The sequence below is a fragment of the Anopheles nili genome, chromosome 3 (genome assembly GCF_943737925.1).
Source record: "Anopheles nili chromosome 3, idAnoNiliSN_F5_01, whole genome shotgun sequence".
Taxonomy (NCBI): domain Eukaryota; kingdom Metazoa; phylum Arthropoda; class Insecta; order Diptera; family Culicidae; genus Anopheles; species Anopheles nili.
The window spans coordinates 23,452,123-23,479,398 of NC_071292.1; the positions used below are offsets into that span (position 1 = coordinate 23,452,123).

At 48.4% G+C, this 27,276-nt stretch overlaps 1 protein-coding gene across 1 annotated transcript in view; it reads left to right on the forward strand.

Moving 5' to 3' along the window:
* Positions 1–27,010, forward strand: part of LOC128723919 (zinc finger protein ZFAT) — a 29,511-nt gene extending 2,501 nt beyond the window's left edge. The window contains exons 2-7 of the mRNA XM_053817684.1: positions 34–524; positions 1,619–2,003; positions 2,734–3,120; positions 17,909–18,112; positions 26,578–26,737; positions 26,810–27,010. Of these exons, the coding sequence (XP_053673659.1) occupies positions 34–524; positions 1,619–2,003; positions 2,734–3,120; positions 17,909–18,112; positions 26,578–26,737; positions 26,810–27,010 (1,828 nt within the window). The remainder of the gene's footprint in view (positions 1–33; positions 525–1,618; positions 2,004–2,733; positions 3,121–17,908; positions 18,113–26,577; positions 26,738–26,809) is intronic.
* Positions 27,011–27,276: the final 266 nt, after the last annotated feature.

Consider the following 27,276-nt stretch of genomic DNA (forward strand, 5'->3'; position numbering starts at 1 on the left):
AGCCACCCATCCCCATCTTTCGCCTTCTTTCAGCTGTCCCCGTTGCGGCGAGTGTTTCGTTCTGCCGCAGGAGCTCGGCAGACACGTACGTGACAAAAATTGTACATTTTTCAATTCCTCCACATCGCCCGAAACGCCACCGTTCCCGAGACCGTGTGCCACGACGGATGTGCTCTCGAATACGGCACCGAGCCCATCGTCGGCGTCGTCGAGGACACGACACCAGGACACGCCGACAGCGGTTGCACTTCCGGCCGTGGAAACTTCGCCACCAGCACCATCGTCATCGTCATCAGCAACCGGGCCGCATCTTCCGGGCACAAATTCAATTATCTCGAATGATTCAATTAAAGTAAATATGAATGATCGTAAACTAGGCAAGGAGACACATCTGTATTCTTCCGAGGCGACGGCCACGGCAGCGGCGTTCCTGTCGTCGCTCGACCGGGAATCGAGTGCCGAACCCGATTCACCCCCGGTGCGAGCCAGCCTGCGAACGGGCACAGCTGATGAGCCTGCGAAAGGTTGGTTGGTGTCCATATTTCACTGCTTTTTATTTTCCCTGCCCTTTCGGTACAGCTTGGGAAAGCGTTGGATGGTGTTTTCGTTTTTTTTTGTAGTTATTTTAATTTTGGAACCGAAATGGAAATCAGCATCCCCGGGAGCACGGGCAGACGGGAAGGAACAACTTTTCCCGCTGCTTCGTCCACTCGAACTCTCCCGGCAATGGGCAAAGGGTTAGCCGTTGGATGACTAATCCGGTGCATCTGGGCGCATAGTAAGTGGGGCAAGCTGATGGGCAGCCGAATAATGGAATAGCTCCCGTCAAGAGTTTTGCGTCACGGAATGAGTCACGGGGAGCCAAAGTTTGTTAATTTATTTCCCAGAACAAAAACAGAACGTCTGTCCAAATGTACGCTGCAATGCTACGGTGCTTTGGAAGAGTCAGAGCGATTGAATGAAACTGCAGTTGCAATCAAAATTATGCTACCCAAGCCAACTGTTTGTTGCCTAATATATCAAGTATTTTTTCATGCTAATTTAATATCTTCTGTTTATGATTCTTTAGTATATGAATCCAACATGATAACAGTAAGAGCGTGCTACTTTTGAATACTGCTGAAATGTTATTTGGCAAACAATTTTCACTCGAATGAAACTTTCGAAAATGATTTATTGATAATTTTTATCAATTTAATAAAATCATTGCATACCTTTTTATGTTTTAATCCTTTACGTTGAGTTGTATTACAATAATCCTGAATCGAAACATATTACGAAATCATATTTTGTCATATCACTATCGTTATTCCATTTAACCTCTCAGACTACTTAGATACGCTGGCTCACGGCCTACTTGATGGCTCCAAACCATCGGTAAATTCTCTCCCATTTCGCGACCGTCCCGGTCAGCGTCCTACCAAAAGGACACGTTTGACCACGCGTAAACGCACCACCACCCACCGAAAGCCGTAAATTTTACTTACTTTACCCATCAACGTTCGCTAACCGCTTCGTACACCTTTTACGCACACCTTTCGTTTCATGGTACCGTTCGCCTGGGGGGAAAAATCGCCACATCAAATCACATCAAAAATGGCGCCCGCTGTACAAACAGTCGATATGATGGAAAATTATTCACCCGCCAGCTCACCACCCACTGCCCACTCACCAGCATCGCCCGTAGGATCGTCGTTTGGGATTAAATTGGAAGTGTCCTCGCACGGACGGCCACCAAGCGGATCGCCAGCATCACCACCACCACCACCGCTATCGCCAGTGCGCCAGTTTCGCCACCCTTCCGGTGGTCCTTCGCCGGTGGTATCAAATTCGGATTGCGATAATATTGTAGCCGCTCGCAGCCCGCAAGCGTCAGCAGAAATCTTTTTCGCCATGGCTAATAATGCGTCCGAGAATAATACTGTTTACGTTGATGAAATTGTTGGCACCATCGGCGAGGACGATTCGGTCGTTTGCTGGCAGTGTAAAATATGCCCATTCAGGTATTTGTTGCGCCCAGGGTGAAAGTGGGATGAAAATCGCCACCACCACCCCCACGGCGGGAAAGTTCAATTCCGGGGATGAATTTTTGGGTGAAGGAAAATGCTACACTTTCCCGGCCTTCCTAACACCCACCAGGCGGCTCCATTGGTCCTCAGTTATGGCGTGGCTATTCTTTTTACCGAGCGTTTTCTGCTTCTTCTTCTTCTTTTTTTGCGCCTCCATTTCCTCTGTTCCTCACACCGATTGTCCGTTTGCGTACCAAATGAGCCGGATGAGTATCGGGCCTGTGTTTACCTGTTTGCTTATTTGTTGCTGTCCTTGCTAATTTTCCATTTTCCCACTCTTGGAGTGTCCTTTCTCCCCGCACGCCATTCGATGAACCTTACCCTCCTGGAGTTCTGCCACCCAATTGCCCAACGTTTGCGCGAACATTTCCATCCATGCTGCATCCATAGCCGTGCCAATGTGCGTGTGTTTAGGGTGGAAGTGGAACTGGAAGCGAACATTCGCACGCACGACGTACTGACCAAGTTGGCCGGACATTTTCAGCCCGGCAAGGCTATCGGCCCCGAAAACATGGCCGTTTTTCTCCCCCACTTTCACAGGGCGCTGGCCCTGGGATGGCGGGGAAAATGGCGCTTTTTCAACCTTCATTAAAATTTTCTCATTTCATTTATTTCGTCCCTTTCCTCGGTTCGGACCACCGTGACCGGTTGCCTCACCAAACAGCACCCCATCGCAGGCCGAATTTCTGTTTCACGAAATTTTGCACTCATCAAAGTTGGATGACAAAGCAAAGTCGTCCCCATCGGACCGACCGGGGACGGCGCCGGTGAGGCAGCGCCCGAAAATCACCTGCCCCCTCTGCGGAAAGCCATTCTCGAGGGCGTCCCTTCGGTGCCACCTGCGCCAGCACACCGACGAGCGGTTGTACCCGTGCCCGGACTGCCCGATGGCTTTCACGCGCAAGGCCAATCTCAAAAATCACACCGATAACATTCACCGGAAACCGGCGCCCTCCGAAGGGCCCGACGGGCTCGGGCAAGGCTCGGAAGTGGCCGGACCCAGCACCGCGAGGACCGTCTGCACGACTTGCGGCAAAACGTTCGCCAATCGGTGAGTAGCAGCAGCCTCCGTAGTTTTTCCCGTGTAATTGTTGTGCATGCCCGGTGCCTACCGCGGGTCGCATTTGCCGCTAATTTATGACCCGCTGGGAAATATCGGAGCGGTTAAATATTTAGCAGCTTCTTTTCCGCGCGATTTCCACTTTCTGGTGGGTGACTCGTCGGGGCCCGGGTGCCCCGTTGTCTTACGGCGATAGGCGAGAATTTATAGAAAGCATTTTCCGCGCTTTTCCGGTTCCGGACTTTGCAGCCGCGCAAAAGAAAGGCAAATTAATTTTCCATCAGTTTCCACGCGGCATTCCGGCCGCCGACGAGGTTTTTCATGGGGTGGGAAATGGTGCTACAAAACAAAAAACAAAAAAATACGTCCAGAATTGTACGAAAACTCAGCAAGCTACCCATCAGACGCCAAGGCGTGACGTTTCCTTGGCAACGGGCTCGTTCGCTCGTCCATTTGATGGTCCAACAATACCAGGACGAATGGCCGACGTCAGACGTCGTCCGTCTCGTGGTATAATGGGTGCAATTAAGCCTTCGGACGGGTGACGTAAACCACCTTTTCACCCACCACCCCCCGAAAACCACACAAACACGCGCACGCTCGTGGCTCGACACCGCACATGTTTCGTTTGACAAATGTTTACATAAGTGCGCCGCCGGCACCGGAATAATTATGTGAGGGAACGAATAGAAGTGTAACGATGATAAAACTGATAACTTTATGCGGCCACACCCCACGCCCACGATGGGTGACGGCGATGGCGCCACGCATGGCGAACACGGATAAAACACGGTGAAAGATATATCCCTCGAACACCGGGCCAGGGTGGCTCACTCATTTTCAACGCCCGAAATGCCCGAAACGCCCGGCTGCCACAAATTTCCCGTAGATCCCGAGCTCAGCACCAGAATGACGGGCCAACCCGACCGGTGTGTCCTGTCGTCCTTTCGTCCTGCCAGCGGCATGCTTGGGCCAAGGGGGATGTAAATAATTAAATATTTTTATATCCTTGCACGGTACTTTATGAGTGTTGAGATAAGCCGTCGTTCGCAGCCACGTGTGGTGGAGACGGTTTTACGCCCCGGGCGTCCATTTGCATGGTGATCTGAGTAGAATGGCCCACCGGAAACCACACACACACACACACACGCGCATGTCACGTCCTGATGCGCCCTGGTCTAACACCTTCACTGGAAGAGTCAAATTCCGGCGCTTGAATGACACCGGCCTTGAATGACGGTACCATCGGGTTTCGGGTTGGGTCATGTCATGGCTTCTTAAAAGCTCGTGAGCTGTTCCTCGTGTGGTCACCGGTGCGCCTTGCAATGAACGAATTCCAACGGTGAGCCCCTAGCATGTGGTCGCTTTTCTTCTCGCTTCCTTGCATGAGAATGTCAACGAGATAATTCAGCAATTATCCCTACGCCTCGGTGTCGCAGCAGCGGACTCCAACCGGGTGAAACAACACCGAGAGGAACTAATTCATGAATCGGACATCAAGATCACTTAAGCGTGTGAGGATTTTCCGGGCTCTCGCTCTCCGCTCTATGCCCTCACTTTCCATCCCTGTAATGAGGTCACGATGGTGGACCTGGCCGGTCGGAGAGCCGATCGGTAAAAGATTCATTGTAAGTGCCCCAACTGGCCAGCGTGAATGAGAGAGTGAAAGGACATTCGGATGCTCCTGGTTAGGAGCTAGGATGCCGGCGAACCGGCCAATGGACGGTTGGGCGCATCTTGCCACGTTTTCCGCGCCCATTACCGACACCACCGGGCACATTAGCATGGTCGCGATTAGTGTGACCCCGCGTGATTGGTAACCTGGTGGCGAATGGGCAAGCCGGGCGAGTCAAATGAACCGGAAAAAAGGGCGCCACGGCAACGAGCACACCGATAAAATGCAAAGTTAATTACAGAAAATCTAACGTAATTTGTGAAAATAGCTACTTGAGCTGATAGATTTATCGAAAGAAAGCGGGTGAACAGCAACAAAAAAAAGCAATGGAACAATGAGACCGGGTGGCACAAAACGATGCTCTCATCCAAATGGTCGTCGGGTTCGACATGAAATGGAGGGTGTTATTTGTTTTTTTTTGTTTCTTTCACCGACGTTATGCTCCAACCGATTGCACCTTTAGCAATGAGCGCTTCTCAGCAGCTTACGAGCGTACTGCCAATTAATGTCATGTGTAATCTGAAGACGAAGCAAACAATCGCAGACCTCACGGTGTTTTTATCGGTAACGGGACGAACGACCGACCGGTTAGGGGACGATTTTGTCCTGATGTTGTATCCGTCCTTTAGCTCACTCCAAAATTCTCTTCATCGTGTTGCCAAGCAACCGGGATAGCGATGAATATGCAAACAGCGGCGAATTCGATGCACGCAAAACCATGTGTTAGCATCTAAATCGAGTGTAGAACATTGTTTTTTGTTTAAAAAAAATGCAGCTATTAGAATGAAGTAACTATTATCTTATATCAACAACGATTTCTTCTATTCATTCAGCTTTACCTATTTTGGTAACATTTTTCGATATGAATTTATTGTTCTAATTTGTAAATGTAAATCAATTAGCTTGTTTCATAAGCTATGTAAAAAGTTCACTTGTATAGCGACACATGAACCCTTTTTTCATCAAATATTGTTAAAAAAATGACATTATACTTTAAAAATGCATCAGAGCTCCGGTACAATGAGTATGAGAGAGTTTCATTTAGTTACTTTGAACACCGTTGTTATTTGTTGTTTATAAAAATTGTAAATATATGATTATCAATCTTAAAAGCAATAGAAACAATAACCATACAATAATCGGGCTTTTTTTAAATATGTTGTAGCCTTTTATTAGACTTTCTCCAGCTATTTGAATGAACATCAGAGAAACCTTCCTTGCCTTTGGAGTATTTTACTACAGAATCTCATGAAATGCTTCTTCTACTACTCCATTCTTTTGGCGTTCTTTCCACGGTACCTAATACTCCATAACTCGAGCGTTGTTTTCCACTCATAAACAGCCTTCTAAACAGCGACACGATTCTACTTCACCCGGGTTAATTATGGTTGCGTTATTTTGCGCTTGGTAAAATCTCCACTCTCTCGCTCTCTGAGCAGTGAACCCCCAGCAAAAGCACCCTCAAAACACACCACGGCGTAAGCCCGACACCCAACTGCACCAGGGTTCCTATTAAAATATATCACCGCTCAAACGAACGCTTGTAATTGGCAACTGCACGAATGTAGATAAATTTCAAATATCCCCCCGAAAAACGGTCGCTCCCTATTGGGCTCTTGCCCGGAGGGGCCATCGGTCGCGTCGGGGAAAACTATGCGCGAATGTTCCGTCATTTGTGTGTCCCGGCGTCCGGACGCCGATGACGATGATGCTGACGCCCGGACGCGCCGGCCCCATTTGCCGGAGTTCATCCCAGGGACCCTTCTTAATTGGTGCGATGTTACGAAGTGGACAAGCAACTCCCACCACAACCAGTGGCCCAGTTGGCGCATAAACATAACAGCACATAACTTTCAGACCGTCGGACCGGCGGTCGAGTGAAACCCTTCGGATGGTGGGTTCGCAGGACGGATCATTTTTGTGATCGACCCTCTCGGTTTACTCGGGCGTACTCGTCGGCATATGAACTTGCCGCGATGGCCGGTGACCGAGAAGAGACCGAAGACCCGAAACCGTAACAGATGGGGAATTTCTGGTGCTGGGATGTAAGGGATATTAATATGACAACCCCTTACGTGGACATACACGAGTCCCTCTCGCGTATATTTAGCGTACCACCCTCGTCGTTGTCAATAGGGGTAGTTTTGAGATTTACTATTTTGCCTCCCGTGCACCTCGGGAACCACTAATCGAGGCCACCGACCTGGGGTCCATCAAAACTATGTGCCATAACCGAGCATCGAAGGTATTTTAGGTAAGCACCTGCGAATGCCAAAAAGGACACACTCCAGCACAATACCGGAAGAGGCCACCTTGACGGTAGTTTAGTTTGCGGAAACTTTCTCGTTCACCCTGAAGTGCTCGCGTAAGTTCTGATTTATCATAGTCGAAGTAATTGAATCAATTCGTTCACAACCGTCGATCCAGTGCAGGACCAAGCCGGTAGTGTCTCAAGGTCCCTAAAATAAATTTCGGGCAACATATGCATCGCTAAACGGTGGCTCTCGGTGACGCTCCCCCAAAAGACCCAGAAGGCAATTTACGCCGTCTGCATCTTGCGCCAACCCGATGGCAGGAAGATTTAATTACATATTCATACACCGTCCCGTTTTTCACGGCCGGGTTCAACTTTCGTTTCCCGCTCCAGTGACAAGGACCTTTCCCAGGAGGCGAAACGCAATCCCGTGTGAGCGAAAGAATCCCCGTCCGGAAAACCCGCCTCTAGGGTTGAGGTATAATTCGATTGAGTTTTGATGATTTGCCTCTAATGCGAACACGCAACGCCACGAAGTGTCGCTACTTCCGGCCCGAAGGGGGAGGCAGGCGCGTTAGGAAATGAGCTTAACCCGCCCGCCCCGGTTTCACATTTCGGTGTAATTTATGAGTGAAACACCGCCAAAAGGGGTTTTTGCTGGTGGACAAAAAAGGGCCAACCCGTAACCGTAAAAAGAACACTCACACAGGAATGGGCTGGCAAACAAAAACGTTGCGATGCCGGTGGAAAAACACGTGAGGAAATCCTTTTCTGCGCGCCACCACCACCGGTCTCGAGGCTCATTACTAGGCGTGGGGCACCATTTTACGACGTCCCGACGACCGACCTGCGCACATACACACCGGAGAACAGATCCGCAGAAACCGCTACTATGCCAATTCATCTAAATGCCGTTTGCTCGTTTGCATTACGACCGGGCCGGGAGCACACGCCCGAGCTCGGTAATGGGCGGACTCGTCCTTTCCAGCGTCCTGGCGCACGGGCATCTCGGATTCCGGGCGCACATCCGGGGACACATGTAGGCGAAAGATTAAAATTATTTCCAGCACAACCTCGACATAATGGAGGGTTCTTACCTAGCCTCGGCTCGGTGACCCGCCGGTGCTTGACCAACGTGTCCTGCGAAAAAGGGTCCCGCTTTCTTTCGGCCCCGGTGCTACCGTGGCGCTAACAGCTTTCCGTTCGTATTTCCTGTGTATCGGACCTTCCGGTGCGCGGGGAGAAACAATTGGCCGGTGACGGCGACGATGGCGGAATCGGCTCGCGCAATACCCCATTAAGCATAAGTATAAATCTAAATAGCAAATAAATTATGAAGATTTTCGTTTTATTTGTTTTCGGTAAAATTGTAGACTCCCGGTTGCGCCGTTTCGGTGGTGTGTAGACGAGCGCACACCGGGGTCGAGGATAGCACTTTCAGTTGTAGGGATGGCGTTGAAGCAAAAAAAAAGAAGAAACAGTACAACACGACACACAAATCGCCACACTTTTGTACCGTTCGGTTGTTTGCAACACGGTGAGGATCGTTACTGGGCGAGCTGCTTTGCCGGCATCCGGGAAAAGCGGATCCAGAAGGTGAGATCGTGGTGGGAAACATTACCTCCCGGGGCTCACGTATACAAATTATCGATAAAATGCCGATTTAATGCATTCTCGTAAGTGAGACGTGTACATTAAATCCGGCAGTCGGTAGTTGGTTTATTTTTTTTTATTTGTTTTGCTTCAACAGTCGACGCTGTCTCGAATTCATTTTCATGGTGTCCTACGATCGAAACAAAAGATTCTTCAGAAACGTCAAACCCATGCAATGAATGTCATCTCGTAGGTTCTCTCGATTCCCACAAAAACATTCGAAACTAAAAATAACAACTGTACACGCATTTATTTATGGGCAAAGGATAACGTTCCACAGCGCAGAGTACGAGCGTTTGGGCCGTAAAAAAAAGAAACCATTCCTACGAGTGAAAAGCGGATAAACCAAATCCTTACGACCTGGCCGCGCAAAACACCGTCAAGGAGGAAATGCCGCTACCGTACCTTACCGGAAAAACCATCCACCGGACCGGAACTGCACTTCTCTGCGCATCCCTGGCGGTTGTGGCGCTTTTCCCCGAGTGTCCTTTTTCACCGCTGCGACGATAATGCCCTTCTCGCCTACCGTGAGTGGGGGTGAGGTTTTTTTTTTATTGTTGCTATTTTTGCGCTTCGCCGTTACGCCACTTTCGGCCGGGAAAATTCTTTCCCATATAATTACACTGGACGGCCATAAACAAGTTGTAGGCATTCTGTTTGCCGCCGTCTCTACCCAATGGACATCTATGCGAAAAATAAAACACTTTACTATCGCTTTGGCTTCGGCCGCGCCATCCTCGAGACCGTTCGGGACCATCGTCTTGTGTACCATCATCGGTTTATCTTCCGGCCGGGTCAGCCAACGGGAAACCGAGAGGCAACTTTTGACTCGCCGTGGCCACCCTTCGCCAATCTTCTCCCCGCCCGGATGTAACCCGCCGTCACTAACGAGTGGTACTTTGTTTTATTTTGCCGAGGTTTTCGTCGACGTCCGGCATCCCGGTTGAATATTTGCAATATAATACTCCCCGGCGAAGGGTGGCACGGGCACCCTCGGAGGATCGCTGCACGAAGCCCACTGAAGGAACCACGGAAAATGACCAAAAATGATTCCAAGACCCATTAGACGGGACAGACGTGGACAACGGCTTAAGGGCGTAGCGGAGCATATATCGGTTTCGTAAATCGTTCGCTTCGCTTTTCCCGGCATTTCCCGGTTTTTTCCCGGGCCAGGTGAATGGGGGTGAACATTACACCCACCCCGGTGGCGGTGGAAAAGTCATCCACCGTGGGCTGCAGGAATCCATCCGAGATCCGGAACCGGATTCGAAATGCATACTTTTGGGTGGCTCTTTTTTATTATGATCCTGGTTCCGGGTCGGGCTGGTATGCGCACTCGAAGGCGGCTTTCGGTCAACCGAATGGCGTGGAGCGGTTCGGTTCAATCCGAATAGATTAAATAGCGAAATGACCCCGCCGGTCACCACATTCGCTATAAACTCCCATTTACGGGTTGTCGGAAAAGATGTCCTTGGACGTTCGTTCGTTCATTCTTTTTTTGTAGGATTTATTTTATTTTTTGTTGGTTTGAAATGCACGGGTTCCTTTGATTTTCAGCATCGGTTTGACGTTTTGGAGTAGGATGATGTTGCCCGTTTATTCGGTTTCGGTGAAGCATTTAAACGCACTGCTCTGCGACGTTAGGGTTTTCTTACAAATACAAAAAAACAACATTCCACTCGAGCAACGCTCTTGTTTCAATGAATATCAAACGCTAAATAGCGCTTATTGTTTCGGTAATTTCCCGAGCACTTTCTTCCGCTCGAGCGGACGCTTTTAAACCCGTATTCCAACTCATTAGAAGCGTTCGGAATAAAAATACCCACCGCCAAATAGCCGAACGAGAAGCGTTTGGTCAACCGCACCGTATTCCCATCGGCAGCACACATCACACGTTACGACGGCACACCGTTTGATGGCCACCATCGAACCGGTCGAGCAAAAGGACCAAGGGACACGAGCAAACAGATAATGGCCGTATCCGTGCGATTCACCTACACATTACCCGAAATCTTGCGCCAAACTCGAAGGCGTTAGGTGGGTTAGCCGACGGCCATTACTTTTAATTTCTTTCGTCCCGATGCACGCCGGATCGCATCCGTGCACGCCGGTGTCCGGTGGGTGTTTTGTTCCGTCCCGTTCCACTACGAAAGGGTCGGAAAATCTCACCAAACTCGCGCCAGGATGGTCCCTTTTTTTATTGGCCTGCATCGAAGTATCATGGTCAGCTTATTTTATAGCGTCCCTTTCGAGGCAAAAGAGCACCACGGGTAGAAAGAGAAAGGGCTACCCGGGGAGAAAGAGTGCCTTAGAATTATTCCTTCGACCGAGGCGACCGACGCTGGCCAGGATCTATCGGTGGCGAATGTCCAGCGGGCACCGTGTCGTTTTGATAGGCGAAAAAATATTCCTTATTTCAGTTGACCAGAACATAAATGTCTATAAATATTTCCCCAAATCCACCCGGCTTGCAACCAATCGCAACCAATCGTATCCCCAGCCCTGGTGAAGGGCCACACGGTGTCCTTGGTGGCACCCGACAGGACGGTTGCCTTCTTTTGCAGGTGATAATAATATATTTCCTCTGCTGCAAGGACGACGTTGGGCTGTGCTTTTCCTCTATTTTTTTTTGCTCAATCCTACGTTGGAAAATGCGCCTTAAAACGGGAAATGAGAAGAAGAAAAAAACTCCCCCACTCTTGCACACACACACACACACGGACACGGACACGGTTGGTAAAGACTATCGCGAATTCCTGAAATTCGGTCGAAATCCCGGCTAGCCGTTTCCGGGGGTATTTACTAGCCGCCGCTCGCCCCACAATCCAAATCGGAAGGACACGCTCGGTATTTCATGAAGACCGAAGACTGCATTTTGTATTTTATGGCCGCACTTTGTCGGCGGCCTCGGTACGATTGAATACTTTTATCTTCCCGTGCACCCGCCACCGTTTACATGATTTACGGTCAATGGGATTCTAAACATCCTTCCCGGCAGGTGGCCAACGCAAGCGAACGCCAGTTCTAGGCCTTCCCGGGACGCACCGGGTAAAGGACGAGAAAAATGTGACCAATCCAGCAGGAATAATGTAAAAAAAATACAAGGACCACCACAAACGGTGTGTCTCTCGATCCTGTGGAAGTATTTTAACGTGCATTCCGGTCACAAACCCACGCCATTTGACGTTTCTCCGTCGGGAACCGTTTCTTCGCCGTCACCTTTGCAGGCTGCAGGAGCGAGATCCTGCGAATTTTCGAATGTCCGACCACGCGACCACAAATGCCATTTCACATATCATCGCACCGAGCGCCACCCTTCGCGACGGGCGTTTGAGTTTTATCGAAAAGCGATTTATAAACGACGAACCATCCTGGCGATGATCCCATCTCCGAAGTGCACCCGATCACGGGTCGGACGAGTCCTTGCTCGTGCGGTTGCCTTTATAAATCTTTCCCCAGCGTTCGGTTATCCTGTGCCAGTTCCCGCATCGTCTGTCAGACGTCCTTGACTCCACGTGTTTCACGTTTCCGAACGCGCGAACGCTGGCGCTGAAAACGATCCGGAAACCACTGCGGCATCGAGCTCCTGTGGTCCTGATGCGTCCTTGCGTCCGGATGCGTTCGCACTTGGTGGCCCCTTTTCCCCGTCCGGGAAGTGGTAATGAAGTGTGCACGGAAGTATTTACCGCACCGCGTTCGCCGATGTACGCGTTTCCGAGTGATTGGCGCTTCACGTGGCGATGATCCATGGAAATGTGTCCCATTCGGTGGGGGAAACAAATCATTCTTATCGCTACCTTGCCAAGGAAATGGGCGATGGGCCAGCAGAACACGGCGCACCCGGGACTCGGATGGTTGGCGTTTTATGGCGAACCGATCGCACGGTGATGTCTGATGTTGACATCGTAGGGTTGATTTAAGACACGCCCGCCACCAATGACGCCATCGTGCGAGGCACCGATAGCGATTGATTCACGCGTGGTTGCGATGCTTGCAGGGCTGTGGATAGGAGGGCTTTTTTCGGACGATTTTTTGGTGTCTGAAGCGACTATAAGCAAGTGAAGAGTCTTATGCGATATGTTGGTTGATGGTTCGTTTTGCTGTACCATCAAGTATAAGATTTATTTTATGTTTTATTGCAGATGTTTATTCTATAATTCTATGAGCAACAAAGTATAAACTATATCACGCATGTTCTCCTTGTACCTAGTAAATTATTGTTATTTTCATTTATTTAGCAACGGCCTGGCCGTTTTAGATTTGAATAATTATTAGTGAGCTGAAAGGCATTTCCTCCCAACAGCCGCAGAGAGCCTTATCCCGGGCTGACTCGGTTAGTTTTTGTAATGGTTCTGTGGCATATATCACATGTAAGCTTTGGTAGATTTTTGAGACCTTTATGAAGGTAGTCATTTCTGAAGATTCCTTAACTTCTTCGACGGATTCAAACTGCTTTACCTCAAAGTTCATCATCAAATCATCAATACGCGGGTTGAACTTGCGCGAATGGTTCTGTATAATACCGATCAGGAAAAACTGAGAGAAATAGAAACCACTCATCCAGGTGTTTGGTTCACTCTCGTCGATCCAACGTTGGAAGAACGCTAAACGCAGAACAAAATCGTTCACGTTGCTGCCAAGAGCTTTCAGCAAGGGATAGCTTTCCGAAAATCACGCCTTGGGAATGCGGGATATTTTCATCAAACGATAGATTTTCTGAGTTGTGATTTCATGCAGATCTGATTCTTGATAGGCCGCTGCACATTCATCAGACTGATGCGTATTTATTCGAGAAACCGATTGAACCGTGTCATTTTCTGTTGTATTCAGGGGTAGCCGCATTCATTTCCCTCTTATGGTATACCTAGTAAATTAATATCCCACACTTATTACTTTATTTTTTGTACCTTTTAACACAACATTTTGAAGGATTATGGATTAGTTTGTTAGGATTTTATAACGATTATGTGGCAGTGAACATTCAAAACAACAAAATCAGTTTGAACTGCAATTTTCCTGGATCAATCGATCCTGGGTGCAATTTGGATGCCAATCTTTATGCTAAAAATATTGTAAAAAAATTATATTGTTTTTCTTTTAAACAACTTAGAGTCAGTTTTCCCAACATATACCCTGTCCAGAACTGAAAGATAAATCTATCGTTAAACCTTTGCTTGCAAACATTCCGGACTTCTGCTTTTAAAGACAAACTTTTCCAAAAATATCCTTCCAGCTCTCAGCTCGCATGCTAAATTTCCTTGCTAGTGGAATCAACACTCTACCTATCTTTCTACCACGACAATTCGTTTAAAATTTCTTCCACTGCTCCTCTCCAATATTTGCTGCGATTACGCGATGTTTTGGGAATTTGGTTTTTTTTTCTTTCCTCATCGTCTAATTTACCGACATTACCAATTTACCACCCAACAAGCGGCACCGTACAGTGAGGCACCCGAATAAAATTCCGCCACACCTTCATGGTGGAATAAAATATGAAATATTCAGCGCCGAACATGCGATTTTATCCGATTTCTTCTCATTTCGGAGCCAATTTTAAAACACGCCCGTTTCACGCCGCCACCAGACCGGCGAGAGTGGATGTACTTCGGTGTCGTCATATATAAATATATATTCACCCGCCGTTACACAACCCGGCCGTTTTCCGCCTCATTCGGCCTTTCAGAAGAGTAGGGTTAGGGTTTTGCCTAGAAGAAGTGTTACCTTCGGTTCCCAGGCGCGCCACGAATAACGAATGATACGAACAACTGTGTTCAGCAAACACCTTGCCGCTACACGGTTTTATAATTTCCTTATTACGTATGCGGCCCATCCTGTGCAGACTTTTGCTCACGACATCCTCGCTCGCGTGGGGTGGGAGTGAGTTTTCCGCGGCTCGCGTCGTATTTACACTCCCACACGCACCTCGGGCGCCTGCTGAAGTGAAATATTTTTCCCCAAATCGTTCTGCCATAATTTTTACAGATAAAAGTTAATTTTTGCCCGCACCATCGCCGTGTGCCGAGGGCACTCATTCATTGAGCCGTTTACTCAACGGATTCCCGGAGCCCCCTCACAGCGCTGCGCCAAAGGACCAAACACGAAAAGGACGAAACAAAAAATCAAGACGCTAAGACTAAGACGTTTTCCAAGGGTGAATCCAGTGGGCAGGATTCCACACCGCACGGAGCGCCATAAATATGAAAAACAAACACACGTGGAAACGGCAACACCCGCGCGCAGGTCGGCAGCCTTTCGGCGAGGATTAATGGAAATGAAAATCGTAAAATGTAGTCTCCTCCGCCCTCGTTTGCCTGCGCGTGGGTGGTATATGAGCTTCGTCTTCGGTTACGTTTTGTTTGCCAGCTACACGGACGAGCTGCAACCCAGGGCACCTCGCTTCACGTACGGGTTTTCCCAGCGACTTTTCTTTCTCCCACCCCCAACTTTCCACGGCGACTAGTTTCTTCCGCCGGTTAATTACCACCCAAGCGCTGGTCTAGCGTCTTTTGAATTTTAAAACGGGCGCGTTCCGCTTGTCACCTTCCAAGAAGGTGTTACTTTTCCCTGGCACAAAAACGGGACCATTTCGGTTAGCAAAAGCCGCGGATGCGCAAGAAACAAAAGTGCACCGTGAGTGGGTCGGTGGGCGGGATATCTTATGCCTGGCGATCGTCGCCACCATTTCATATGCAACGTGGTGGATACCGGCCATATCTCACCGGGTGTCCTTTTTTGTTGTTTCTTTTTTCCCCGAGCCAACCGCTCACGGTGCATACCTAATCGACCAAGATCGGGTCGTTGCAATTTGCTAAGTGTTTTCCTAAGACACCCCCGAACTGCATGGGCAAAATGGCCAGCGAAAAAACTGCGCTACAATGCGCGGCGCGTAATTGATTGTGGTTCGCGGTACTATCTCCCCGTTCGAGTCGCAGTTTCCATTTGCTAGTTAGCAAAAGCGAGCCCCGTGCTCCATTCATTTGGCGCTGAGAGAGCGTGCTGAGTTGATTGCAAATTTTACTCCCATAATGTGGGTGCTTTCGAACATATATTTATCCGTGGCCCGTCTCGCCCATTCAAAGTAATCGGCACCATTAAGCATCGTTCGACGGAGCCAGAGAGCAAAATTAAGATCCGCATCCGATCTCCGTTTCGCTGTGCCATCGTTATAAACCATTTCCGAGGAATGGCATGCGGGTGTTCGGAGTTTTTTTTTTTCTACACATTTTTCGCTTAACGTTCGACGAATAGACCCCGCGTGGAGAACTTTCCCACTTGGGCAAGTGCAACACACAAATGCGGAGAAGATCGCGTTCGATGCCACCGGAAGGGACTGTGGTTGATGGGTTTTTTCCAGCAGCCGGGAACCGCCATCACGCGGCAACTCTGGCGTGACCCATTCCGATGGTCTGGTGCCCGACGCCCGATGCAGCTGATGCCTGGTGATGGTCGAAAAACGGCCAAGGATCATTTCACCGCCACCGGAGACGGTCCCGATGCATCAAGCAATTGCAGCAAGTCGTCCGTGCCGGCGTGTCTGATGAGCGCAATTCTTCTCCATCGTCACCATGCTGCTCCATGGCACGGGTGTTCCACAGAAGAACCTTCAAGAAAAAGCTCATCAAGAGTGGAGCGGAATGGAAAGAACGAAAAAAAAACTGAAGCGTTTCGGTTTCGAGTTTCCGAGTGTGTCTGCTCGAAAGTGCAGCAGCTCCGGTCCCTTTCGGGACGGTGGCAAAAGCACGATCGCTGGGATGCAAATTGGCCATCGAACACTTGAGCGCGAGCGCTTGCAGTGTCCTGCAGGCGAGCGGGCTACCAGGACATCCGGAAAATGCAGCGCCACGGTCGCAAGAAAAACTACACTTGATTATAATAATAAACATAAAAATTTATCGCAACATCCATTCCTACTAGCGCGCACGGGGGCTGGAAAAAGAAACCGCCAACAAAGGAAGTTTGAAACTCGCCCGAAAGATGAGCTTCCCTTAGGCGGTGGAACCGTGCGCCCTTGTGCCTGGTTCCAGTGGTTGTATAGAGTGAAAGGCGAGCGCTAGAAAAAGACGATGGAGAAAAGACCAAAAAAAACGCCACCACGGAGATCTCCAAACGCAGCTCAAACGAACGGCACGGAACGGATCTCTGAGATGTCATTTGCATTTCGAACGTAAAATGTCACATCATGCAAAGCGAACCGAAGGGACACACTCGGCCAGTTGCTTTCTCTGGGGAGGGGAGCGAGTTGATGGAAAAGAAAGCGACTCGCTCGGGGTGAAGGAAAAGCGACCGAAAGCGACCGGCCGAAGGAAACCCGGGAGACAGCAAAGGCTAGGGCAGCGCCAGCTTATAGATATATATGATAATTGCATTCCGCTTTTGGGATGAATGGTTTTTAGTGCACGATGGCCGTAAGTTTGAGTTTTGCATACGGGGGCACAATCCGAGCTGACCACTTCTTTGTTCGCTGAAGTAGGAACATTTGCTGGAAGTTGTTGAACTAGCCGGTGGTTGGCTGCAGCAGCAGCGGAAGAGGAAGAAACCCCCTGCTCGGTCATAAAACTCAAACTCAGAAGAACGGCGGTGCTAATACGTTTAACAAAACGTGAATATTTCCGCTATCTAGGTGGAGAAATAAAGTAACTCTAAAATGGAACAAAGCACCTCGCGAACCAGTGCGATATTGTACCTGCAAAGGAACGTCTACTTTTGTCACATGAAACAAGAAAAAGCGCTACTTGCAGTAACAGCAAGCTTATACATTTTATACAAATAAAACTCCTATACATCTGACCTCTACTGCACTTTGGAAATATACAATTTTCATTCAAAAAGTATCTTAATTTTCAGTCTACAATCTCGATATTTCATGTGTTATTCCAAGGATCACAAATATCAAAGCTCTAATTGATATACTGGGGGCTCTGTCCCTGGCGATTTCTAATTAAACACAAAAAATGGAAGGCATATCTTACCTCAATCGTAATGTTTCTTATTAAACACAAAAATTATAAGCGATCTCTCGTGTTACTTTTTCTACCCAGCGCAATCGTTAATTGTCAAACTCGAATAAAATCATAGCCTACTAAGCATTCGCGCAGATGACACCCGAAGGAATCCCGCATGATGGATTGTCCCTACCGGACAGCGGGCATTCGCTAATACCATCTCATTGCTTTGGTTTCTTCTCGCTCACCCAACAGCTACATCATGCAACAGCACAGCAAAGTCCATCACGAGCAGCGATCCGTCAAGGAGTTTTCCTGCCAGTACGAGGGCTGTCACTATTTGGCCCGATCCGCGGCCGAAACCCGCCGCCATCTGCAGTCACACTCGGACGAACGAAGCTTCGCTTGCGACGACGAAGGATGCGATTATCGAGGAAAATCCTTGGCTCAGCTGCGCAGGTAAGTGGCAGGCTCAGCGTTGTTGGTATTGTTCCCTTAAGGACCCGCCTAAGGCAAGGTGGTTGCTAATTAAATGATGATTTCGATAATAATTAGCCACATCGTGAAGCCTCCGGGACGACCGGCGACGTTGACGGATGGCTGTTTGGTGGTGAATCTTTTTTTTTTCGCCTAGGTTCGTTTCTTATTCCGCCTTGATTAACAAATCACCGCCTGGGAGGGATTGAATTTTTCCCGCTTCCGAAAGCGATCAATTAATTTGCACATGGGTTCAGTTGGGCTTATGATTGGGCCCGTTCGGAGGCCACTACTGAGCTCTCGAGGGAGAAACGAAATATGATTATTTAAGACAACCCCGATTAGCTCATCAATATCCTCCAAAACTCTGCCCCGACCACGTGACACGTGGATAAGCCGGCATATTAAAGTGCATTAGCATTCTCAGCTCGTGTTTCGCGTGCCCGATCCATTCATGTCCTTCACTTCCTGCAGTTTGCTGCTTTTGAGCGAGCGTATGGAAAATTACCATTCAATGCGTCTCATTGTGTGTTAACGCGTGTCGATATCGCAGTTCTATGGGCAACTTTTCCCTCCTTCGCGATTCCTTCGCGCACTATATAAGGACAATCACGCCTAGAAGCTGCAACTAGCGCTGGGGACAAAGCAAGAAACTCCCCTCGCGACGGTGGATGTTAATGCGATCGACAACAACGGCAACAGAAGAAGCACCACAACAACAAAAAAGACTGAAACAACCGAAACAAAACCGCAACAGGATAGATGACAGCGACAACTGCATGCTGTTGTTGGCGCGAGCATTGCGGCTGAGAATGAGCAGAAAAAGAAGAAAAAAAATAAAGGAGAGCTACATAAATGCAAAGTATGTTCGGTTCCGCGCTCTATCTCGGTTGTGTAGATAATTTATCATCGATTGATTTTTTTTTTGTTGTTGCTCTCCCTTCATTTTCGTCCATCGGGGGGGGGGAAAAAAAAACCTTCGGTACGTAACGAGCCGATACGCGGGTCTGCGTGAACCACCTTACGCATGAAGGATTTGCACCTTTACCTGCGTTACGCTTGGCATCGCGTTTTGCGTTCTTTTGCTGAGAGGTCCCTGCTATCTTGTCCACGCCGTCAACGCAATCGAACGCGTCGAGGGGCAACAATTTTAAGGGGCACTACACGAGACCGAAAGCTCTGAAGCAGGCACACAAGCCCCCAATCGGAAAGAGAAGGAAAGAGAGAGAGAGAGAGAGAGAGTGAAAAAAATCGACAAACAACTACAAGGCAATGGAGAATAATTAAATTAAATTAATACCGAATTCCTTTGATATCGGGGCACTTTTTTATTGTTTTTAATTTCCAATCTTACACATACTCACTACCGTATTGGTCGGTGCTACTGACGACGCTTCGGTTTGTCTTTCCGTCATATTAAGCGCACGGTGCCGGGGACCGGTGGAGGACGGCACTGAAAAGGATTCCCTCGCCTTCCCCACCGACCGACCGGAGGATATCAACTCGATCCGGAACGCATGCATATAAATAACCGCGAACGATAGTGCGAAGGAACCGCCAAAGTCCGGGGCGATCGTCGGGGAGATGGTACAAAAAAAACGAAAGCAAAAAACACGTAATAAAAGCACTCGGTCGGTCTCGCACGCCCCACCCATACAGCTGAGCCAAAATGCCACTGTGGCGCAAGGATATATCGAAATAATTGGACACGAGTCCGCCGAAAAGCTCGCAGTCGGTGCTGATCGTGGGATATATTGGGGTGGGAATTGACGGGCACAACAAGAACCGCTCTGCTGGAAATGTTTTGCGGAGCAATACGTAAATTCAATAGACACAAACGCTGATCGCTGCCTGATCGGTTTTCTTTTGCATTATTTGCTCTCCCTTTCTCTCTCGTGCTCCTTCACTAAGACGGCTGCTCCTGAGCTGCAAAATATGGCAGTTTACGGCCATTTGGAGCATATGCGTCTTGTCGGGGTGCGATAGGGGATGGATGGGCGAAAAGATGCAATGGGAATGTGCATTTTTGAAGGTACAGAAAATTCTTTGTACGTTGCATTTTTCGCAATTGGTATTACAATGTAGGGAGATGCATAAATAACTGGATGAATCTCTTTATACTACTATCATCAGTAGTAAAATTCGTACTTTTTGTTGATAAAATATATTTTGTTTTTAACAAAAAGTGCTCTGCCATCTTATCGATAGAAAAATTTGATATTTTAATTAAATAAACGTTCACAAAATGGAATAAAATTGAAAGCCTCCGCTGAGGGAACTGAAACGCATAATCACTGAAAAGATATCTAAACACAACAGTGCCCTAAACCCGACAAGCATATTTAAAGTCCCCTAACTACTCGAAACTCGTCAGTACATTTTCGCACCACAATCCCCTAACCGATCAATTCAATTTTGCAGCCAATCACCCGGCAAAACCGCGACCGCGGACGAGAGTATGACCGACTCGAAGCGCGTCGAAAAATTCGATATCGTATCAGGAACGATCCCCCCAAAAACGGGGATTTCGCTCACTTCTCTGACCGCCGGAGCTCGACGACGCACGGGCATGGAAAGAAAGCGTACCCGAAAATGCATACCGGTGTGATGTGGCAAAGTCCGCAAATTCGCGATCGCTTTATGCACGAAATGCTGCAACTCGGTAGCCCTGGCAACGCGCACAAAACGAAGACAACAATGACTACTGCGATTGGGGTATTTTTCCAAACTTGGCCCCCGGTTGTCGGGATTTAAGGCCAACCGTGCGGGGTTGCAACGTCTTTTTTTTTCTTTCCACCCCACACGAAAACCCCCAGACACAAGAACCCGGAGAGGGCCAGATTGTTCGCGGCACGGTTTTGCGATATCGATGATGGGGCTTCGAAAGGCTGCAACTCTGGAGCACGCACGCACCACGAAAGAGTGAGAGAGAGAGAGAGAGATGAAGCGAAAAAAATGGCTTCACTCCGGAAGGAATGCAGCATTTCGATGGGTCTGCAAGGCTTCTGCCTTAGCTGCGGCCCGTGAAACAAAGCTTCCCTTTTTGCTACAGGGCGCACGTCTGTCACGGTCGTAATATTGTCAAAATCTAGATCAAATAAGATATCTCAGCGCACGGGCATATTTCTGTGGCCGTTGGGAGAATTCTCGAGAATTTCAGGCCCCAAAAAAAAAGCTAAAGATCACGATAACTGAGACAGTCAGCTCCGCGGCGTACGGCAGAGAACCTCGAGCTGATTAAGCTGCTCGGGAAGGGATGCAAAAAGGCAGTGAATTTACGCGTTCATTAGGGTAAGAAATCGGCTGTCAAGCTTGCATTCAAACGAAAAAAAAAAAACACCCCATTTCGTTTCGTTACCATTCCGCGCAGCATGAATGCAGCGGATCGTAATTGCATTATTACCAGTTCAAAGCGCCATAATGATTAACCTGCAAACATTGTACGAAAACACGAGTCTTATCCTGCACCTCGGCTTCGCGGGTCATGAATAATGCATAATTATTTGCACAAAACCCGCCCCACTCCCCGGAACGAATCATAAATTAAATCACACGCCCCCGGGAAAACAATGTGATAGGAGCGCGCGCGCTCGAACCCGATCCACCAGGATCAGCTCGCGACGGTCACGAATTTATCAACCATTTCGATATAAATTCGCCCACCCGACCCACAGCGCCACCCATCCGAAAACGCAACATGGGGAGCTTTTTTTTCCACCACGGGCAGCTCATAGTTAATATTCCACCGCTTATTTTTTTTCCTCCCCCCCATTGTTTCAGGCTTGAAGCCCGGCGTTTCGTAAATTTTCCCGCAAACCCGGGTTCGCTTTCGTCTTTTAATCGGTTGCATATGCATATTTTCGTTTATCTTCCCGGTGCATCATCATCTTCGGTGGAGCGCTTCTGCAGGTACTACGGTTATTACTCGTATTATTGTTATTAAAAGTTCACCACCCACCACCCACCACCCACCTGGGTCCACCCCATTCCGTCCATTTCTTTCCCGCGGACCCGTCTTTAATGTAACTGCAACTGGTTGCAGCGTGGTCATGGTAATTTTTTCCCTCCCCAGCATTATTTACTCTACTCTTCTCTTTCATTCTTTTCCTTTTGCTGCCATTTGCCTCCAAGAACGCCCCCACCATGGCGTAAACGAACACGCACGGGATTGGAATGGAAAGCGCTTTTCCCTGCGCGCAGATAATTCTTTATGTTATTATTTCGTTTTATTATCATTTGCATTACTATGCATTCCGCTACGGTTGGTCGCGCCGGGCTCCGAACTCCACCCAAGTCCCAAGTGCAGTGGATGCAAATGCATAATAATGCACACACAATGGGAAGCCTCACCCCAGGCCACCCGATCGTGTGTGCCCGCGCAACCGTAGATGACGATGTTAATGACGCCCGTTGGATGTGTCATCAATAGTGGGTCCGGTTTTTTCTGAGTTCGTGTCCTTTGCCACCAAGGCGAGGGGTTGCCTTGATTTGGCACGAGGAGGGAGAAAAAAAAACCCCCCACACGACACACGATCGCACGGTCTTAATCAAAACGGACAATCCTCACGATACGCACATTAAGCGGGCAGCCATTCCATTTCCATTTCCACTTTTGCTGTGGGCTCTTTCCCATTGTGGGTGTGCGAGCAGCGAATGGAAAGCGTCTCAAAAGCGTGGAAAATCAGGAAAAACTATTCGCCCCCCCGTTTCGCTTTTCCCAAACGAGTGCGGGGTGGAACGATTTGTTTACTTCCGCATTTATCGCGTGCACGGATGGGATGTCCTTGCAATGGATTAGCGCCATGGTTCCGATTGGTCCCACCCACGGTTTATGGTTATGACGAACGGCGAAGAACGACGTCCGCAGCTGCACAAATGGGTTTATTAGACCAACACGACAACACGAATTGGTCTCTCCCGCCTCTGTACGGCGGCCAATGGGAAGCGAACGGCGGAAAATGCGCCGATGACCTTCCTTGGTTCGCATTTTCCGACCCGATCGATCGTTGCGCTCCTTTTCGTCCCGAAGCTCATCGTTAGTGTGCGCCTGGAATGCGCCTTCACATATCCGTATATCCTTGTGTGTTGTTTGCTTTTCTGCGGTTTTATGTTGCGATTTACTTTCCGCGCTCAGTTGGGAGGCTCAGTTTGGGAAGGACTTGGCAGTTACGTGGCAGTCGCGGCACGTTTAGAAGAAGCTTATTCGCGCGCGCAAGTTCAATGTCCTGTGGGGGTGAGCTGAAACACAGACGCGTTCTTTAAGCCGTTTTCCGTGAGATGGTGGAGGAGGCAAGGCAGTAAATGAAAGCTTCGTGCTCCGTTGGACATTCACAAATCTGTGATGAATTTTAAAAAAAATAAATAGGATCCTTTGGGATAAACAGGCGTGCTGAAATTGATTTGTGAAAGTTCTCAAAGTTCGTCATGAAGAATCATATATAAGACGTTTACAGACATTTATGTGACTGTTAAATAAGAAATAAATGTTCGTATTAGCTTTCATAATGCAATCAACGCACATTTGGCGTCACTTCAGGTACCTTATGTTTTTAAATTCACAACTTATTTCTGCCGATTTCTGCCGAAGAGAATGTTTAGACTTGGAAATACAACTCGCTCGTTGACAAATGACTAAACGTGTATTATATGTTTTAAATTATTGCTCAGGGCCTCAACTACCATATTTATTTGTTCTTTCGTGTTAATGTTTATAGGCAAATGAGTCGATCGATTGCTAATTACATTTTCAACAAGCAAAAATGATGCTTTATACAGCTTCTGATCAACATTATTGAAAATATTGCATAAAGTGCATTGCTGCATTTCAAATTTCCCGTTTTTCCTATAAATATGTCTCACTCTCTCTCTCTCTCTCTCCCTAATAAACCTAACCCTTCACCTGATGCAGCTCCAATGCACCGAAATCACAACTCGTCAACCACCATCGCCCGAACGTAATTCATCTTCCCGCGATGCCCATTTCAAGTACGCTTCAAGAAAAACCCCTATTCATTCCATTTCATTCACCCAACCCCAAAAGGGCTCCATTTTGCCGGTTCGAATTATTCGCTCCCTCCTTGTGAAGGTGCTGTGCGACATGTTTCCCTTTTTCCCGTCCAGATGGCTAAAGCATCACGACGCAGCTCGAAAGATCGCGAATTCTCGCGAAACACAATACGGGGGAGAGCGAAACAAAAAAGAAAAAAGGGAATGCACCTCGAACAAATCAAACCGTACTTGATCCTCGGTCTCGGAGCATCGATTTCGCCGCTCGCGGCTTTCGGCAGGGCACAAGGCACAGTAAAACCAAACCGACCCGAATGGAAGAAGAACATCCAGAACATCCAGAAATTGTCTCAAATACCCACCCCCGAAAGGGAGCTCTCTCCTCGAGCTCCTGATCCCTTTTCGTTGGGGGGGGGGGGGGGCTTCCGAAAAGGGGATCGCGCGAATGCCGATTGTCGCATAGTGATCGCAATTTACATAAAACCACCACCAGGGTGCAGAGAAAATGCGCCGCCCCTAGCTTACGATCGCGGGATCGATCGCCAGGGGCTTCGATCTGGAAAGCGAAAACCGGAGGGAACAAATGTCAACGCGCGCAACTCGCGGGAGTTCGGTTTCGAGTTCCACATTTACAAAAACCACCCCTCAGCACACACACACGCACACAAAGGAGGGTGGATGATATTCGATCAAGATGGGCAGCTCGGCTGGGTTGGTACAACAAGCTGGCAGATGGAACACGATCGGAACTCGAGTGCGGAAAATCAAACCCTGCTCGGAATGAATCCGTGGCAGGAATTGCGCCCTTTTTTTTGCTGGTTGCATTGCGCTGCGGCAGGAGTTTGTTGCTCGTGTCGTTGGGAGGAGGGTGCACGTTATGTTTGTACATTGTAACTCGATCGGTGGTGCTCGAGCTGTGGGAGTGAAATTGTTACAGCTTTAGCACGCGGGCGCGAGCGCAGTAGCGGTAAGCGATTTTTAGTAATGTGCGAAAGGAAAGGCGATCGATCGAGTGGATGGGAAAGGCTCTGGAAGCAGGATAACACCTCGAAGAGTGATGATAGGCTCGTTCGTTGAGGGGGTTCTTTTTTTTGCGATCGATCGTGATGGGTTTTTGGATTTAATTCGGTAAACACTCTGAGGAAGTTGTGGGAAAACAAGCTTGGAGAAAAGTATGAAAATGAAAGAGCTATTTTAATGGACATTTTGCCTTAAATTTGTGACCGATTTTTCTCCAAAATACTCCAATCATTTCCTCCCAACAATCATCGTTTTGTAGCTCATTTTAGAGTAGGGCTTAAATGATTTTCTCTTCCACAAAAAAACACAGCCATTCATCAAACATTCCCACCATCACACCTTTCAATGTAATTGAAAAAAAGCGCCCCTTTTATTAATCACGTGCCTTCTCCACACGCCACATGATCGCCAGCGCGCCTCTGTCAGCGATCGTGTTTAGCATAACATTAACCCTTTTAACCTGCACCACACCGAAGGCGTCGCCACTTATCACCCTTAAACTACACCCACAACGAGACGCGAACGATCGCGAGGACGCACGTAAAAAGAAAAAGGTCCCCACTCCCGCGCGTAGTAATCGATGCCGTTTTGGGGCCGTGAAGTGAAGAACACCAAAAAAAAAAAAAGCCCTCCCCTTAATACATATTATTATCGACACGATATCATCAACGCGTATAATTTATATGATCGCATTGCAACCGTTTTGTGTTGTGTGGCGGGTTTTTTGCGGGTTTTTCTTTCCTCCTCCTCCCGCATGGGCTTTTTTAACTTCCCTGTTGTCAAGCCTTGTGCCCTTGTTTCAGCCTGCCAACATTCAGGGGAACATTTTTCTGCGCCCAGGACGAGCACCGAGCGAGTCAGTTAATAAGTCACGATTTCTTCATTTTACGGCAGTCCAATTTGGAGCGACCACCGATCACATCGACCGATTCTTGCGAACAAGGCGCGTGTACGATCGCATTCCCTCCTGCTGCTGCTGGGAAGACGGCCATTTTGCTTTTAGGCCATTTCTTCCGCACGCGGCCACATACATGGTCGATCATTATTCGTGCTTATGCTGTTTGTGCGCGCGATCGTTCGCGATCTTTCGCGAGCTTCACGGTGTGCGGATTTTTTGCGCGATATTTCGCTTGGACAATTAAACCAGACGGTTGCGGTTTTTGCAAACAAAACACACCCAAAACGGTGCACTTGCGCTACGGGGTTTTATCAAGTGAATTTATTGTTATGAACTCCCTGGGATGGGTGGCCTTTTTTTCCGGGCCACATTACCGTTTAATGTGTCAACCGGGCCATATTTGAGCCGAGCATCCAGCGGAGCTAGTGCCCTTTAATTGATGCTTTCGAGGACGCTTGCTTTCCCGCCACCTTTTTTCACTTATTTTTGCTCTCTCTCTCTCTCTCTCTCTTTCTCCCCCCAGACACGCGCTTTATCGGCACGAGGACCTGAAGAAGAAGTACCGCTGCGATCAGTGCGATTTTGCCTCGCACATTCCCGGACACCTACGGCGTCATCTTTTGGTGCATTCCGGAAGCAAACCGTTCGCCTGTCCGCACTGTGATTACTCGTGCAACAACATTGTAAGGCCACTCTGATGATCAGCGATCGATGCAAGTCGAATTTACGTTTCTGTTTGTTTGATTTCGTTTTAGGAAAACCTCCGAAAGCACGTCATTTCCACGTCGAAGCACAAGGGCAAGTTTCTGTACGAGTGCAAGTTTTGTCCGCGATCGAGTGAAGAAGCCAGCTATGGGACGAACTTTCAGAAGGAGTATCGAGCGCATCTGCAGGACGTTCACAAGCTGACGGCGGAGGAGCTGAAGAGTGCCTCGATATCGTTGGCAAACGTTTAAAGGGGTTTAGAGCTGCGATTTATGGACATTTTGTGTTTGGTTTAGAAATAAGAAAACGCACCAATAAACGGGAAGGTACAAGACGAGAGGCCAATGTTTGATTTTTGTTCTGTTAATGCTTTCGAGTACTGATATAATATAATTTCGTCTTTTTATATGATGGTTTTTTCTTGATTATCGAGGTTTGGAAGTGGGAAATTTTGTGATGAAATGATCGAACGTGCTGTAATTATTCTTCGAAGTCAATTGTATAAAGTTGTTCTCCT